Source organism: Leptosomus discolor, chromosome 6 (genome assembly GCF_034619465.1).
Source record: "Leptosomus discolor isolate bLepDis1 chromosome 6, bLepDis1.hap2, whole genome shotgun sequence".
NCBI lineage: Eukaryota > Metazoa > Chordata > Aves > Leptosomiformes > Leptosomidae > Leptosomus > Leptosomus discolor.
The window spans coordinates 48178696-48198046 of NC_141396.1; the positions used below are offsets into that span (position 1 = coordinate 48178696).

Here is a 19351-nt window from a genome sequence, read left to right on the forward strand (position 1 = left end):
AATAAAGTGCAAAAAACCCTCATGGGTCAAGATAAAGGCAGTTTAACAAAACAAAGCAAAGGCCACACATGTAAGAAAACTCTACTTCCCATCAGCAGGCAATGTCCAGCCACTTCCTGGGAAGCAGGGCTTCCGTATGCATAGCGATTGCTCCAGAAGGCAAACGTAACAATGAATGCCCCACCCTTCTCCTCCTTTCTCTTAGCTTTTGTTGCTGAGCAGACATCATATGGTATGGTACATCCCTTTGGTCAGTTTGGGTCAGCTGTCCTGGCTATGTCTCCTCCCAAGATCTTGCCCACCCCAGATTACTGGTGAGGGAGGAATGTTCGAGAGACAGCCTTGATGCTGTGTGAGCCCTGCTCAGCAGTAGCCAAAACACTGGTGTGTTATCAGCACCTTTCTAGCTACCACTAGAGAGCACATCACTATGAGGGATGCTGTGGGGAAAATGAACTCCGTCTCAGCCAGACCCAATACATTTAGTCACAGTAGTCGACATTATCATCCAGGGGGATCTGAGATGCTGTATGTTAGGTCCTAAAGAATTGCCCCAGGGACAACCAAAGAAACACAACATGGATGAGGTTGGCTCCATCTGCCGATTGACAGGACACACTGGGCAACTGCACAGCTAAGCTGTGTCTGTTGTTTCTGGTAATGAAGTATCTCTTTACTGCCTAAATATGCACTTGTTCATATGTGTTGACAAACTATATACATGCAACTGCATGTCTCAAATGACATCTGGAGATTCAAATGAACGAGAAACAAAAATAAGCAAAAGCAAAGCAAAATAAGCTTGATTCATATTATCAGATTATTTTTTTTTTTAAAGAAACAAAAGCAATTGCCTTCTCAACAAACTCTGAAGTTAAAGACCTTTTGCAGGTTGATTTTGTTGCGCTTTTTTTCATCTTGTTTTATTTTTAGTTATGGTTTTCTAGAAAGTGAGAGTTACGAGCCTTCTAGCTCCCTATTAATGGACACATACAGGTAAGTTATTAATCAGTACAAGGAACTACAAAGCTGTAATGACTTGGCTCGATAGTACTTCTGCAATATGCCTGGGTAAATAAAACACTTTAGCATTGATGGTTCCCAAGCCATTTTGGGAAATTGAATGAAGAAGCACTGACTAATCAAATTCTTTCTCTGTGTTTGCAGGTCACTTGTCACCTCTGTAAGTTTTCAGGCACAAGTCCCTGTGCTTACAACCTACAGACTAGTGCTGACCATGTCAGAGGCACTTCAAAGCATACTTTAGTTTGCTGAGAACAAATGTTAGCTTCGAGTCCTGCAAAAATTCAATGCTCTTGAACAATTTCACTGCAGGATGTTGGGTAATGCCTCATATTTTACTATTAACATTTCAAAAGTGAACAGTCCTGGAGGATTTATCGTTCTTGTGAGGTATTTCTAATTTATTGTAGTTTGTGAGCAACTATACAACTTGGCAAGAACAGGCCTCTATAGCCAGCTAATGAAAATCTAATAAAAGTTAAAGTTCTTCATGCAGTGAAGGTCATGCAGGGAGTATTATGTGATGCATGCTATTGCTGAAACAAGCTCACCTCATTTCACTTGAAAAACCACTGAAGGAACCAGATGTCAGCAAGATAAGTCATCTTGGCTTTCCAGAAAGAAGTAAAATCTTTTCTGGATCTTGACAGCATCTTCAAACCTGGAGTTGAAGTTAATTTTAATACAGGGGAGTTCTAATGTACTAGCATCTGACCTCAAATGATAGGGAAGAGGAAAGCATTTATGTTTTACGACATCTTGTGCCTGGTGCTGATTATAGGCCTTTATAAAGTTCGTGTTTACATGCTGGTCTTGGGACAGAGTAAGCTTCCTTCGCTTTGAATTTCTGCTGTACAGGGTCTGTCCCAGTTTATTGTGATACAGAGTTTGCTTGAGAGACTGGAAAATTGTTTTTCCAAATAGTAACATGTCGTTGAGGGAGTTTCACTAAACAACATTGAATACACTTCTTAGAGCAACCCCTCTTTGTAGGAAGCACTTACGATGTCACATATAGTTAGCAAAAAGGTGTTCAGGATGTTATATCTGCTAAGTGTGTTTTTATTAGGGAGATCTTACAATGAAGAGTCAGTAGAAGTGCATAAAGAAAACTGTTTCTCTCCCTTCCTGAGTTAGCTTTTTCCAGATACTGTGATTAGCAATTTACTACGATTTGGTCAGTTAAAGAAGACATTTCTGATGTGTGCTGATGCAACAAAAAGTAAAATAATTGTGATTTCAGCTAGAAATGTTGGATGGTTATTTTGGTTTTGCTGCATGACCGGTACCTTTCATAGATGGCACAGCAGAATATACTGAAGTTGATAGCTTACAACTACATCACAGTATTTCTTTTTTAGAGGGTTTTTCTTAGTAGACTTGTCAACATAAGAGTGTGTGTGTGCGCACGCAAGGACATGCCTATGCTATAGCGGTTGTTCGAGCAGCAAGGAATGGCATTACCATACATCTCCTCAGCATATGTCTTATCCTCAGGACCTTGTTAGCAACACAGTTTGCAATGTGGATGTACAACCATAAAAACTGTAGCAGAATATCCAAGGACACTGTTTTCCTAAATGATCTACAGAGAAGTGACCTTCAGCATACCAGTATTTGAACAAGTCTGGATTTCTTCCTTGTTCTCTTTGTTTTCCCCATATTCAGATTTCAGTAGGCCAATAATGAAATACTCTGTTTTGCAGACAAGAAGCCCAAAGCCATCCCAGAGCCCGCAACCCAATTTGGGTGACCAGACAGAACACCTCTCTGAAGCATCTGCCGATTCCTTAGAGGCCATGTCTGAGGGCGATTCTCCAACCCCCTTTTCGAGGGGCAGCCGCACGCGAGCAAGTCTTCCCGTGGTGCGGTCGGCAAACCAAACGAAGGAAAGATCACTGGGTAAGACCCTCCTTCAGTCCTTCTCCTCTCTGCTCAGCCTGTGTTTTCCATTTGTGCATTTAAAATAGTTCTTACATAGACTGGGGTTAAAAAAGTAAAGACTTTTGTAGCACATTACTTTTAATAACAGGTTTTTCTTTGGAAATGAGCTCAGTACAGAGTACTGGGTAACTTGGGGGAATGGTGAAATTGTTTTCACAAGATCTGAAAGTGTGCTGGGAACATGGTAGACAAGGAGAAATGTGCAGACCCTGAAGGAAATGCTGACTAACAGTTAAAACCCAATATTGCAAATACTTCTTGCCAACCCTGCACAGTATGTGGCAGTGAACTTAATACAAGCTTGCACCCTCATTTTCAGAGAGGAGACACAGACTTTTTCACTTTATCATCTCTTGAAAGCTGGACCTAGTTGGAAAAAACCTGGATATACTATTCCCTGACAGATCTAGCTCGTAGGGAAAAGGTTTGGTATTTGTGTGGCAGTAGCTTTCCAGGCAGAGGATTTGAATGGATATGCTGACAGAGATGCACTTTACTTAGGGGCAGTGCCCTTCCATCTGCACAGTGACATGAGTGATATGTCAGCGTAGGTGGACAGCTCTGTTTCCTGCATTCTTCCCATATCTCAGGCTTGAATTAAGCCCAGCTGTGAACCAGAGTTCCTTTTATGATGGTGGGTTTTGTCCCAGAGACTCTGCTCTCAGCTGATGGATGGTACGAGTAAATGATGTTTTTTGAAGAAACACACCAGAGGGCAGTTAAGCTGCTGTGAGAAGGCAGCGTAACTCACACAAGGATTGCTGAGAAAGGCAGGTTTTTGCTCAGAGGTAATAAACTGAAAGGCTGCTTTCCTGTAGACTCATCTCCCAACATACAGAGTGACATAAACTGAAGGCTGGGCTGTAAATCATATCGTGCTTGTAAGCTTGTCACAGGGGTTTACTCATTCCTCAACAATCTAAGACAGTTTCTGTCAAGAGTATTATGATATCTGATAAACACAACAAATGAGAAGAAAACAGGACTGGAAGGGGTCCCTGCTACTCCCAGAGCTGGCAAGTGCAGAGCAGTGGGGCTGGGGACAAGGGGCTGATCCTGGCCCATGTCAGCTCACAGAGTGGCACTGCTGCCCTCCCAAAGTGTGTTGGGCCACCAGGATGTCAGGCTTTTTGGGGAGAAATTTTGAAGTCTCCAGCCTGGACAAGACTGTTTGGTTTAGCGGTGTGTTTAGTATACATGCAGAGGATTCATCTCTGCCTATATGTCACTGCTGGCTAGGGCATCTGCAGAATGGCTTACTTCACCTTGAGAATTTCTGGAAAACGTGTTTTCTTTAATGTCATGTCAAGGGAATTGGGCCTTTGCACGTCTGTGTGTGACTCGCAGTCCAGCCTCATGGCGTGGGTTATGGCTGGCATTCAGTGAGTACCCCAGGCCATGTAGGGTATCTCAGCTCTGAACTTCTGTTTCGGGTATGAGCTGAGAATTAATAAACAGCTTCCGAGAAGCTTTTTTTTGGCATCAAATGGGGTGGCCTGCTATGCACTGGTCCTTTGTGTAGTGTTTTTTCCCCAAAAAGCTGATCTAGAAACAGCTTTCTCATTGTCAGTGTGTACATCTGAAAAGAATACAACAGCTCTACTTCTGGAAAAGACTTAAGTGCTTATCACCACGACTAAACCTGGTAACAGGGACATAGGAAGGGCCATACTGGGTTAGACCAAGAGTCTGCTTGGCCCTGTATTTTGTCTCCAAGAAGGACCACAGGCAGCTAGCCCAGGCAAGAGTAGGAACAGAGTAAGCATGTGTATGTATGATCCTTCTTCTGAGTACTCTCCCAGCCTCAAGCTGTCTTCAGCTTAGGAATTTCCTGGTTATGGCTTCTACCTGTGTAATAACCCCCAAGAGATGTCTCCTCCAGGTATTTGTTCAGTCTCCCTTTGAACTCATGTAAATTTTTCTCATCAGCAACAGTGCAGCTGTAACTTTGGCAGCAAGTGCCTGTTGGTTTAGTGCCCAGCCATTGCTTTTCTCTTGCTTTGCTTTGTATTTGCTTATCTGCTCTAAGTTATGCCTCCTTGTCCTTGTGTTGGAAGTGACAACAAACATTAGATCACTATCTGCTCCCCCTGGGCCATATCTGATTTTGTAGGGCTGTCATTTCCCTCAGGTCATCTCTTCTCCAGGCTGAGAGGTGCTGCTGTAATCACTTGTTCCTCATCCAGAAACCATCCTGGATATTTGTTTATTATTGTTGGCCTTCTTTGCACTTTTTACAGTTCAACAGCATCTTTGCTGACATGAGAGGACCAGAAGCTCACTGTTAAGTAGTCCACTCTTAAACCCTTTTTTAAACATCTGTTGAATACACTGAAATGTGTTGTCCAGGTCCTAATGGAGGACGGTCACATAAAGATGTATCGTTTTATTTAATGGCCAGTATTTCAGACCCTGCAAGGCATCCTATCTCAGCCTGTCTTTCATATACTAGAGACAAGACCCTGGTTTATCCCAATGGGAACAGGCAAAATGTGGGGGGCAGGGGGAAGGAAGGGAAACAATGATTAATCATTTCAGTTGAGAGTTTTTAGATTTGAAACTGGAGCAAAATAAGCCTTTTCTCTCCCGTATTGCAGGAGGGGTCACAGCTATGTGTGTGGCTTAAGGGATCATCATACTAGCCAAATAGGAAGTAATATGTTGTCACCAACCCACAATCTGTCATTCTCAAGTTGTTCCAGGAGCTATTAATGGCAAATAGTTTGTTTTAAAAGATAGTCTAAAAATTATTCTAAAATAGTTCCATTTTAGATTATTCTTCTTCCATGCATTTCTCTTACACTAATGTCCTTTTCAATCTTTTCTGCCAGTGTGTTCTAACACCACTATGAGCAGCGTTCTGAAATTTTACTTTTGAGACTCTGCAGACTGTAGCCCTGTTAGGATTGGTTTTACTTCCAGCAATACAAAAGAAGTGTTAAAAAACAGGAAACTGTTTATAACATCAATTTTAAAAGCCTCATGACAATGTACCTGTTCACATAATTTTAAACAAGCTATGTATAATCATTTCCTTTCCCCTCTTTATTAATTTCAAAATTTAATCTAATTTAAATAGAAATTATGTTTTGATCCTCAGCCAACATAATTTCAGTGAGGAAAATGACCAACTTTTGTGAATTATTATTAATTTTACATTTAATATCTCAATGCTGCTGTTTCAAAAACAGATGTTTTCTTTTTGAAATTCCAATTCTTCTGTAGGTTCCTATTTTACTAACTACATGTGAGTCTTCTTTTAAAGTGTGGTCTGAATTAACATGGGGCGTGAGAAGGCATAGCAGTAATGCATTTTGGCTGCCCCAGCATCATGGTTTTGTTGGGTAGGAACTAATCTAATAGGACATGGTATTCTGACTGATCTAATAGGATGTGGTATTCATGTGGAGTCGACCCAGAAAACAGTATTCAAATTGTGGGACCGTTTAAAATTTTAGCCACAGCTTTCAAAATGAAGGTCTTTCTTGGCTAAGAGGTCCATCAGAAATCAGCACTTGTCTCATCAGTCTTCAGCCTGAAGACAAAGCAAGGTATTAAAATAAATTAATTCACTATGCAAAAGAAAATTAAATGTATTTTAAAATACCTACTTGAAAGCAGGGAGGTTTTCCAGTGTGAGAACTGTGGGAAAAAATTATGTAGCAAAACTGTTAGAGCGAGAATCAGCTGAAATCTGGAAAGTGCTCAAAAGCTTTCAACAACCTTCACTTGCAATTTGCCTGGAGGAAGCAGAACCTGACAAGCGCCTGGTGCGGTTATGCCAGCAGCCAGCCTGTGCCCGTGCTGCAGCTTGCTGCGGTTGCTGCTCTGGTACCTCCACAATGACATGAAGACTGACAAATATTTTTGCTTGTAGTCTCTCATGTGGCACATCTGTACAAACGATGGGCCTGATCCTTTGTAAGGGCGGGTGCCAGCATCCTCTGCATTGACCAAGCAGTCGGGCAGTTGATGCCTTCTGAAGGGCGGAGTGTGATTACAGCATCTGACTGCAGTAGTGGCTGGAGGTGCTGTACAAGCAGGGTTGGACTGAGGGAACAATGTGGTACAAGGAAGGGTTTCCATAAATTCACAAGGATTTGGGTTTGAGAAGTCTTTGAGAGGCTTTTAGAAGTTTGAGGAGGATGGAGCTTTGTGGCTTGAGGGTTGCAGACACCTTCTCTGGGTGTCCCAGCCAGGGTGCCTGACCACTCCAGTCCAGATGAATAAGGAGCAGAGGATGACTGGGTTCCTTGCTAGTAAAGCTGTGCCTAAAATTAGGTGGCATGGAAAGACCTCTGCAGCAATGTCTGGTCCTGCCAACACTTGCATTTTATTTGCCTTTGGAGGGATTATTTACAGGAGTAAAATTACACAAATGCTTAAGGATTGGCATGGGGAGGGTCTTAAACGACCATGGAGTATTCTGAATATTATTTGTTAGCCACCCAACCCTAAGTTTTAGCAGGCACAGATTTTAGTGTCTAATTAATAAGTTTGCTGCCCCTTTTTGTGAAATGCTGTTACTGCTCATAATAGTAACACCTGAATCTTTTGTAGTATTTCTTGCAGGTGTTTATCAAAGCCTATTAAAAAGACAGTCAGGGCCATAGTTACAATTTTACACTTAGGAAAACTTTTGCAGAAAGAGGGATAATGACTTGGTTGCTGTCACCCAGCAGTAGAAGTGTCTCTATACATGTGTATGCAATGTACTGTAAGACTTACACAGAAAAATATAAATGCTAAAGGTAGACTTATATGTTATATTGGTGGTAATTAGTTGTTACTTATTATTTATGAGCTAGAAATTAAAATAGGCATGTTAAATCAGACAGAAGATGTGACCATAGACTTTATAAGAGAAGCCTGTGATTTGTTAGCAGTGGCACTGCCCTCTCCGATTCCTTAGGGCATGATTCAAGCCTAATGAAGTCAGCATGATCTTCAGTTTACTTCATGGGAGAGGAACTCCCTGGGAACTACATTTCAGGTTAAGGCTGAGTATAGCTTTAGTGTATTCAGTCATCTTAAAGAAATTTTGCCTGTCTTGTCTTTTTACAGTGTATGCAAAGCAGCCAACATGCAAAAAGGTCATGTAAATATTTGCTGTCATGGTCAGGTACATTAATGTGGGCTGGCAGATCTATGGAAAAACCAGCCTTAAACAACTATTTCCGTTTATTGAAACACAGACCCTAGGTATGTTATAATACTCTAAGGTACCAGCAGTTTTCCTGTCCAGGTTTTCTAGACTTTATCGTCTTTCACATTTCTTCAAATTCTAGCTGAAGTTTTTGGACTTGGAAAGAAAAAAAGCCATACCTCTTACATGAAATATTTTGCATCAAAAGAGCAAAATAAGGTGAACAATCATATTGACATATCATAGTGCTGAGAGTTTTTTCTGTTTCATTTGTTGTCCCTACATGATTTGTGAAAGACAGCTACATGGAAGGGTGAAATATGGGCCTTCCCGGACTAGCACTCGTGCACTCAATTACTGTTTACTTAACAGATTCTTCCCCTTATAAGAGAACATCCTGTGTGTACTTGAAAAAAAAATGCTTCCAAGAGGCAAGATCTTACTTAGTATGTACTGTCATAACAGAAGCACATTCTGTTTGCCACTAAAAAGCTGATCAGGAGTATATTTTAGGTGCTGTGTCACACTGGAGCTCGATTTGACTCCATTGCAACAGACTGTATCAGCATGGATCCAATGGGTTCGTTGCAGTGATACTGGAGCAGATGTGCAGTGTGCTAAATAAAACCATTAGCTATGCAAGTCTGTATCTGTCACTGCTATATCTGTTAAATGTTTTTTGAATGCAATCTTTATTATTTATTTGAACTGCAGTAACACTATAGACCTTGACTAAAAATGGGACCTCACCATGTTGGGTAACACATGTAGTGAGAAAATACTCCTATTACAGGACCTTGAAACATGAATAAACCAGAATGAAAAGTGGTGAAGATAAAGGGAGAAGTAATTAGGGTCCAAACTGAATAAAGCTATGTCAAGGTGGCAATGGCTTTCCTCTTTACCCAAATCATGCCCACGCAGAAGATGCAATGTCTTCATCCTGCTCTACCACCACTTCTTATTCTGATTTAGCAGCAGCAATTTGGGCTTTCAGCATTTGGTATCTGCTGGAAGAGTGATTTGGCAGCTGGAATAGCTTGTACAGGCCAAACTACCCTTCAGAGGAAAGGTAGGAGGCCAGATGGAGCTGTCCCATGGGTTGCATCTGGCACAGGACCTATCATTTGGACAAATTTGATCTAATTTTCATGTTAGGCAAAATTTGTAAGTCTGTCTCTAATACAGTGAGCCACGTAAACACCAGACCCTTCCATTTGCACGTGGGTATGCCAAGGAAAAAGTGTATTGCAATTCCACGCATTGCAAGAAGTGCAAAATTTTGGCCAGAGAAGCACAGCACTAGCCTGCCCCTCAGCACAGTGTATGTAGGATTTGCTGCCAGTGCTGACAGCAAGTCCCTGAATGAGGACAGCCCTTGGATTTAGTCATTGCTCCCAACAGTGTTTCTGTATTTAGGTAGTGATTCTAATGCATAGTTACTATGCTGGGCCTGAGGTCAGGCTTCTGTTCTCAAAGGGGAATACTGTCATCTCTGTGGTATCATGTACGTCTGTCTTGTTTTTGTTCTCATTCTATCTCTCTCTCTCTTTTGCATTTTTGGCTACGGAGTAGCCTAATTTAAACAGGATAAGAGGATAATCACTGTATCAGAGGCTTGTTGATAGCCTGCTGATTGCAGTACTCTCTTGGGACAACAGGGGCAATGGTCTGAGTAACTCTCAAGATGGGAGCCCTTCTGGATGAATTTTTAACTACTCAACTGTTTCACAAAAGACAGTCACTTGATACCATTGCTTCTACCCAATTACCTTCTCTGATGAATAGATCATCTGTAGGTATGAGGGCAGAGCAGTGGATGTTGTTTATCTTGGCTTTAACAAGGCCATAGCCTCCTTGCAGCCACACGGGGGAGATATGGGTGGCCTTCAAGGTGAGTAGGGCTTAAGCTTTAGAGTCTAATTGGCAGCTGGTCTTCCTCAGGGGTGGACTCTGGGGCCAGTAATTTTCAACATCAGCAGCCTGGCTGTTGGGATGGAATGAACGATCAGCAGGGTCAAGTCTAACACTAAGTTTGGGAGAGCTTTTACCATGCCGGAGGATCAGCCAGCCATTCACTGGGACCACATTAAGCCAGAGGAATGGACTCGTAGGAACTTCATGAAGCTCCACAGAGGCAAATGCAGCCTTTCAGCAGGGACAGAATAGCCCTGTGTGATAACATAGGCAGGGACAGACTGGCTTGGGAGCAGCTTTGCAGAAAGGACTTAGGGTCTGACAGGGTGACTATATGTTAGCAGTGTATCCTTGCAGTGGTGAAAACTTCATGAGTGACTATAGGAAAACTTTAGCCAGCGGGTCAAAGGAAGTGATTATTCATCTCTTCTCAGCATTTGTGAGGTTGCACAATGGAGTATCAGGTCCAGTTTTGGCTCCCCAGTACAAAAGAGATAATGACAAACTGGAGTGAGCCCAGCAAATGACCTCTTGACATTCTTCTCCTTAACCATGCTAACGAAGGTCACAAGTTCAAGATCCTATTTAATGTAGGCCTTAACAACTTTAAGAAAAGTCAAGCCGCTTGTTAGAGCCTACATAGGTGGATTTCTGGCATGATGCTGTAACCAGCTGTGCTCTTACATGCTGATGGCTCAACTCCTAAACTTGCTACTGACAGTAGTGAACTCTTTAGAAATTAAATAACTTCAGTCATACTGAAGAGAATTCCTGTGGTAAATACAGAAAATTTGGTAGATGGAGCAAAACTACGAAGTTGTGCGTGGCCTGCATGACTTTAATGCTCCATGGCTATGGAGTATTAAAATGGTCACATTCTGCCCTTGAACCATCACTTTTGCATGGTTTAGTACTAAAAACCAGGGTTTGTAAAAATAGTCACCACTCAAGTAACGCGTGCTCGATACAGCTGATTTATATAGGAAGGAAATACAATTGGGTAGGATCTCTCTCTCTTTGTGTTTATTCAAGAGGAAAAACACATATTCCAAGAAATTTAATTAATATTTTCTTGTCTTTTTTGCTATTGCCCCTTTAAAAGTTGCTAACAAAAATGCCGCTATGTAAAATACTTGCTTACAGTGTCCATAAATGCTTAACATGGCTACATACTCTTTGGCAGACACATCCTCTGAAATTGTACTAGTCAGCTTGGTACCTTTGGCTGGGAGCCGGCTGGCCACAGCTTACTGGCTTCAGAGGTCGAGGGCTCAGCTTTTGGTGGGCAAAAGCAGCACAGCTGCAAGTGCTTATGTAGGCATGTCCTGTGCTTGTTTGTGTGTAGTTATCTGATTTTACCACACTAAATTGGTGAATGTGGAAAAACTTCTTTACTCTGAGGGGGACAGAGCACTGGAACAGGCTGCCCAGAGAGATTGTGGAGTCTCCTTCCCTGGAGATACTCAAAACCCACCTGGGTGCAACCTGCTGTAGGTGAACTTGCTTTAGCAGGGGGATTGGGCTAGATGATCTCCAGAGGTCCTTTCCAACCTCTGCCATTCTGTGATTCTGTGAACTGGAGTAAATGCAGCATGACAGAGCCTATGGGACCTCTGAAAAATAGCTCTGGTACACATGAAATTTCTAGCTCATCTCACGGAGTCATTCAGTTGTCATTTTTTTATATTTTGTCATTAAGTATTACAGGATTTTTTCTTCCAAGTTTACTGGCATTGTTTTGTCAGTTAGGTATATGAAAAAGCCATCTTGCTGGTCAGTTGGGCTATTCTGGCAAGAGCAAGGGTATAGATGAAATTAATGTCCAAAAGTCATCCTGCCAGAGCATTGTTTTCCACCTGGGGAACTGGGTTAAACTGAAATGTTCCCTTAGACTCTCTAGATGATAAAAGAAACTGTCTACATTTGACAGACTTGCTGACATAGGTATATGGACAAAGCTGTCTTTTGGCAATAGGCTATTTCACAGGTTTTATCTGCAGTCAGATAGGACAAATACCAGTTTTTCTTTAGGGAAAAAAAAGTTGTCCATTTTCTTTTTGGTTTTTGCTTTTTCTTCTTAGCCAGCTGAATGTATCTGTTTCTAGAAAAGTGCTAGTATTTGAGTGACAGATAAAAATCTTTATTTTTCTCAACGCTTTGGTAGAAATTTTATGTGACTACTGAATTTTCCGTGTGTTTTTTCATTAGGTAACAAATCTGTTGCAGAATTACAGCAAGTCACTGTAAATAGCAGAAAAGGATGAAATAGTAGTAAGAAGTAGTACTGGGCTAAATTAAACAGTTCCTGTGTTTATTGCAATTGTTATCAAACAACTTAATGCCTTGAGGAAAACTCTTCAGGTTATTCTGGAAGTAAATTATGTAAAATAAGTGATTGTTTTTATTTCATTAAAAGATCTACTTTTTGGTTCTCTTAGTAGTTGAAGACAGCTGAGGATATTTCTAGGCATTTTCTGAATGGAGGACAGAGTATCAGCAGGGAGTAGCTAATGGAAGCTAGTACAAAAGCTTCAGGCTAGAAATACCAGAAGGATCATGACAATGACCTCAGACTAGCTGAAAATGTGTTTGGTGAAATAGGAGAGTCAAGTGCTGAGGGTGTGGAAAGTAAGACTGATATTGAGGGATTTCTTCCACACTGCAAGAGTTATTACTGTAATAAACTTGTGTCTGCATAACTTCTGCAGAATTTGGTGATAAGGACACCATCTGCTCTCTCTCTTCATCTGGGGGGGCCGTGACACAGGACGGAACCGGGTACGCCGAGAACAATATAGACCAGTGACACCCTTACAGTCTTATATATTATAATTTTGTCAAATAAAAATCAAAGAAAAATTGGAAGGGTCTGGGCATTTTGGAAAAGAAAAATAATTGTAAACTGGATTTTGAGGAAGTGCATGGCATTTTTTACTGTGGTACCCCCTGGATTGTGCTGAAGTGTCCCAACAAAAATAGCTATCATCAAGATTTTAAAAGTTACCCTTAGTTTTTAAAACTGATGCAAGTGTCAACTAATGATTTGACATAAATATCAGGAAGAAACAAGGGTGCATTTTTTCACTTTTTGCTTGTTGGCATTGCTGCTGACTTCAGCATGAGGAAAAGTGCAGACAGAGCCGGTGACTCAGTGGACATACATGGAAGATCAAGCTAAACCAGCATGAAAAGACAAAGATTGTCCATAGTCTCAAAAAGATGTTGTTAACTGATGGTTAGGTAAAGAGTGAAACAAATCTAATGACATCTTTACCAATCTCTAACTCAACATTGTGCTATTTAATTTACTTTACAAAACATAGCTCAGCTTGGTTTCCAGCAGTTCTCACTGCTTTACTCACCATGTGCTCAATATTTCTTCACCTTAAGATACAGCTTTCTTTACCAGTTTATCTAATTTTCCATTCCTTATATATCCTGTATGAATTCCTAATACACTGTTTTGATGTTATTATTCACCCAACAAGGTCTGAAGGCCTCCTGTACATATTTTCCCCGTTTTAATTATGCCTAGCTTTGTACCTTTGATTTAAATAAATTCCAGAGCTCCCAATGCATTCGGGTTTTGATTGCTGTAGTCCAACCAGCTTTACAAATTACTTGAAATTTTCCAATTGGACATGAAATTTCCAGCAGACACATAGAGTGGCTGGGTCAGGAGACAGTAGCAGTACCTTGTTCATGCCAGCAATTTCTGGTTCTTTGGGAAGGTTTCAATGCTCCAGCACCCAAGCATCCAACATCAGACAAAATACCGATATTATCAGTAAATACTTCTCTTCAGATGGGAGCCCATGGATTAAGGTGTTGCCAAATGTCAGTAATTTGTGCAGAAATTTGCAAGACGCCTTGCCTACACAGAGAGTGTCCTGTAGCTTCACAGAAACTAAACTCATTAACTCCAAAGTATCTTTGCCTATATTTTATTTCATAACACTGAGGAGTTAAATAACTCCTCTGCCTCAGTTTTCTCTTCTTCATTGTGAGAAAAGAATTATGAGAGGATTATGTGAGTACCAGTATTTTTCCATTTAAAATTCATTGTGTGACAGAATTAACTGATATTTGTAAAGGTCACAGAAGATGGCTTAATCATGTTTATTAACTTATTCTTGATTTATCAGGTATTTAACTTTTTTTTGCTGTTTTTCTCCCTTAAATAACCAGTTTGTAAGGATAATTCCTGTTCTGTAAATAAAAATCAGTTGTGATTAAATCTTTTCTACGCATCCAAGCTTCCCAGCGCTGAGATCATTGTTAGCAGTATGACCATGATAATGTGTTGCTTAGTCAGGGTTAGGTCAGCACAGTGTATGAGGTGCTGAGAGATGTGAGTTGGGTGGTGTCATGCTGCCTGCGTAACATTAGCTTTTGCCATATGGAGTAAACCTTCACCAGTTGTAACTAAGGAGTTACGATCTTACCAGTATGGGTACAGTGCTGAGCCATTTTGGTTATGCAGGTCCTTGCTCTAAAGCCAGCCTAGACCCTGTGAGTTCAAGTAGGGTTCCCCGTTACGCTGTGTAGGCACGTCCTCAACTGCCAAGTGGGTTTTACAGCCCAGCAGCAGTATCTGAGCTGAGCACCTTGCCGTGCATCTGTGTGAGCTACAGGCACAGCGTGGCCAGTCCTCAAAGCTGTGCTAGCTGGACTAAAGGTGGAGAATGGCTGCTACGGGCATGCTCTAAACTCAGCGCCGTCAGGTTCAGCTTGTGCAGGAGGCACTGCCTTTGTAAAACAGATTAACAGCGCATCTTTCATTGCACTGTGTTGCGTTACATTCAGACCATCCCTGAGAGAAATGACGAAATATTTTGCAAGTCCTTCAGTCACTGACCCTTGGTAAAGGGGGAGCAGAAAGTCTTTTGTTTTTGAAAGAGCTCTGTATGCAGGGAAGGAAAGGGTGATCATGTGGTGTGTTCACATGATCATCATCAGATCTGGGGTTTATGCTTGTAAACCTTTCTTTGAACATGTCCTTTCACCTCTTGGGTGTTTAATTTCCCCTACTATAAAACATACCTTTCTGTTGACAGGAATGTTGTGAAGCAATTTGTAAAGAGGCTTAAGTTTCTAAGGCCTGGCTTACACATGCATGTTTTCTGCTATGGCCTGTGTTTAATGCCGTGGCCTGTTGCCCGTAGGGTGAAGAATGATCCAAAATTCCAGAGGTATTTCTGAAGCTAAGTTATACAAGTGTGACGAAGGGAAAAGCTGAACATCGCAGTTTGCCTTGTAGCTGTAGAAAAGCCCAGGGCTGGCATTATCTGGGAGCACCTAGAAGTGGTAGCCACAGTGTTGTCTGACTTGCACTTTCAAAACATTGTGTGGTGTAGTTTCCCCGTTCACACTGATCTTCATACCTGTCTTCCTAGAGTAGCAGGGCATTTCGCAGCCCTGTTTGTTTTGTGTTTTATAAAACTTGGCACAATCTTCATGTTTCAGTTAAATGCATTGTAACAGAAGTGTAACTGCAAGAGAGACTCCAGTGTACATGGAGATATTAACGTCCATTGTGTTTAACTTTCTTTGCAGCAGCTTTGCTGACGTATATGCTCTGCCCTAACAAAAGCTGTGCCTGAGTTATATTCTAGTTCTTCTTGCTTTAATTCTCCATGGAAGTAATTTTTTACCCGAAGGTAAAACAAACCTCAGAACTCCAGCGGCTTCCATGAAGTTGGGCCTGTGGGTATTGCCAGTGTTCAGAGTTTCAGCTGGGCAATGTGTGGGAGAAAAGTAACGTCAATGACTTAAAATAATGGATTTGGGGTCTCTTTATACTGTCATGCTGAAACGGGATTTTTAGAAAAGAGCAGTTAGTTTTGTCAAATAGGAAATGCCCTAAAGCATTGCTATATCATGATACAGATCAGACAACTCAAGAGGAAAGGCAGTAGTTTTTTTTAAGGGCATGTGATTTAAGGGAGAGTAAGGAAAAAAGAATTTATTGTACCTTTGAAAATGTCTTTTCCTCCTACAGTGAGATTGTGGCCAAAACATTTCTCTGAGTTGTATGTCAAAACTGTCTATTTTAAGGCATGATCTGTTTGGATAACATGCATATTTGCTTTGAAAATCAAAGACCCGAAGACAGCTATAATTTTGTTTTGGATCAGTCTTTTGTGGGAGTATTGGAGGACAGGCAGAGTCAAGACTGTTCTGAAATGATTAAGACTTCTGTATAAGGAAGATTTTTCAACTCTACCATTTCTTTTCTGTTAATGGTTTCAGTAGCTCAATATTCAGCATGTTTTTAGTGGCCTGAAATGCAAAACCAGCATTTTCTGCATTCTTCACTAACTTTTAAACTAGACAAAAGAGAGAGTCATGCACAACTGCAAACCTGATATTCAGTCTATATATTTAGCCAAAAAAAATAATTTTTTGCCATTTAATCCAGGAAAGTTTCAAGTACCAAAATATAGAGGGTTCCTTATGTTCTTTGTAAGAATTGAAAGCTATCATCAAAAATGAGTATGTTTTTACACATCTTGGAACTATGAAATAAATACAATCATTAAAAACGTGTACTTAACTTTTTTTTACAAATATAGTTAGTTTCTGAATTCTGCATAGAATATTTGAAGGAGCAATAAAAAGCCAATGTTACCTAGCAGAATAAAGAAATAACTAACATCTCAAATTAAAATTAAAAAAAAAAAAGGAAAAATAGTTTAATAACTCATTAAATATTGGCATTAAAAATAAAATTCTTAGGAAAATTCTCCTCAATCTTTGAAATAAAACTAGTTATTTTCAGTCTGAAACAATTTTTCCAGCGAAAAGAAAATGGAAGTTTATAGTAGGATTCATAAAGGGTCTGATTGCAGTCCTAATGAAAGAGAAAGAATTAGCTTTTGATAGTAGTAGGAAAATGATGTTAATGATGTTAACAGCTCCAAAGCAGGCTAATATTAAATAATGGTTAGGTAATATTGAGTAGTCTGTTTAGTGTTCAGAAAAATTAACATCTTCCTTCCCTAAGTACAAGCACAATTATCTACCCACTGATTGTAGGAACATCCGACCATGTATGTGCTCTTTCCTCTGTAGCAATTACGGACAACACAAGGACAAAAATACCGAAGACTAAGGGGAAAGAGGGTTTATCTCAGATTAAAATGCCTCCTCTTCTTTTCATTAAATGCCTTTGTAATCTAGGATCTTAGCTTTTCCCGTTGCTTTTGCTCAATATTTGTATCTCAGCACTGCAAACTGCCCATCCCATTGCTGATGACTTTCAAGTGAGAATCACTGAGTTACCATCTAAGTTTTGTGATTTTCTGAGATTTGATAATGACTGATAGTAGCTGCATTAAGGACCTTGTGTTCCCAACCCTTCTGTTTATGTTGGCCATGGGAGAACAACATACGATACATCTACATTGCAATTATTGTGGTGAATTCAGCTTGTGTAAAATATTCTGCCTAGTTTTAGCCTACCTGTGTTGGTTATTGGCAGATGCAAAGGCATGGCAGTGCAGAATCTGCTCAGGCCCCAAAGCCCACCTGAAAATGTAATAGAGACTTTAGCAGTTAGTTCAGCCTGAATGCTGGTCTTCTACCATTGTGGCATTAGCAACATCCAAACTGGGTGGTGTAAAGCTGCCTTGATTGCATATCTACTTCAGTGTAGGTGTTTCTGTAATCACTAGTTCTTGAGCAGATCTGATATTGTTTCACTTTTACCAAATACTTTCCAATGGCTACATAAGTTTTGAGCCAATTACAAAGCCTTTACCTGTGGCAGTGGCTCTCAGACAGCTGGTGGAAATACAAACTTGAGTGGTATTTTTACTGTCTTTTCTACTTTTTTTTTTATCCTACATCTCATTCTGGGCTGTTAAATGTCTGCAAAGTGGATGCACTGGTATACCTTGGGGGGCACTGAGCTGGAAAGAACCTTGGTGGAAAAGAATCTGGGGATCCTGGTGAACACCAAGCTGAACCTAAGCCAGCAACATGCCCTTGCAACAAAGAAGGCCAGTGGTATCCTGGGCTGCATTAGACAAAGTATTGCCAGCAGGCTGAGGAAGGTGATCCTTCCCCTCAGCGCTGGTGAGACCACACCTGGAGTGCTGTGTCCAGTTCTGGGCTCCTTAGTACAACAGAGATGTGGACATGCTGGAAAGAGTCCAATGAAGGGCCAGAAGGATGATTAACTTGGTTGGAGCTGTTCCTCTGCTATGAGGAAAGGCTGAGAGAGCTGAGACTGTTCAGCCTAGAGGTGACTCAAGGGGAGGGATCTGATCAACGTACAAAAGTGCCTGAAGGGAAGGTGCAAAGAAGACACAGCCAGGCTCTTTTCAGTGATGCCCAATGACAGGACCAGAGGCAATGGGCACCAACTGAAACATGGGAGGCTTCCTCTGAACACCAGGAGACACTTCTTCACTGTGAAGGTGACCAAGCACTGACACATGTTTTCCAGAGAGTTTATGGAGTCTCCCTCGTTGGAGACATTCAAAAGCTGTCTGGATGTGGTCCTGGGCAAGTGTCTGTAGGTGTTGCTGCTTGAATGGCGGGGGTGGGGGGCAGACCAAATGACTTCCAGAGGTACCTGCGACCTCAGCCATTCTGTGATTCTGTGATCTGCCATTTTATTGTCTTTTTACACCACTGCAGAAGCTATACCTGCTCCACTTCTTACAGATAGCAAGAGAGTAAAGGTTGTACAGACACCTGAGATGGCTCCGAAAGAGCACAGTGTGCTTTCAGCAATCCACACTCAGGCAGAACATCCATGCATTGAGTATGGTTTGGATATGTACACTCAGCTGGGATTACCAGTTCCTGTTTCCTCTGTATCCAAAGTAGTTTGGCTAAGAGTTTGCCTTTACATCTACTCCTTAGCGCTGTGGATCCCAGGAACTTTCTTGGTTTGGTTGCTGTCCTGTGGCAGCCTGTTTCCTGCTGTGCAGGTCCTAATAAACCTTTCCGCATTAGAGATGCTTGTGAGAAGACCTTTTGGTGGTCTTTAGGAGCCGGGCTCAGTGTGGTCAAAACTACTTAACCCTATCAAGTCCAGTCTGATTTCTGCTGTTGATCGAGATGTCTCTTCTCAGTGCAACAGACCTTGGAGGGCTTCGTGTCTTGGGATGGCATGGGACTGGGCTGTAGCAAAGCTAATGAATCACAATCGTTGTGCGCAGACCAGTGGAGTAAAGGCACCCGCTGGTTATGCTGGAGTCAGCATAGCCCTGGCAGGACCAAAACAGGCATCATGGGAGCGGTACTCAGTATCCATTCACTGAGTCCCTGGTCTGTGTTATCCGTGTTTTTTCTGTTAGTGAGCATCTC

At 41.3% G+C, this 19351-nt stretch overlaps 1 protein-coding gene across 7 annotated transcripts in view; it reads left to right on the forward strand.

The window, feature by feature from the left end:
* Positions 1-19351, forward strand: part of KIAA1217 (KIAA1217 ortholog) — a 346280-nt gene that overhangs the window by 246053 nt on the left and 80876 nt on the right. For all 7 annotated transcript variants that reach the window (XM_086467178.1, XM_086467180.1, XM_086467174.1 and 4 more), the window contains one exon: positions 2730-2925. In XM_086467178.1, the coding sequence (XP_086323304.1) occupies positions 2730-2925 (196 nt within the window). The remainder of the gene's footprint in view (positions 1-2729; positions 2926-19351) is intronic.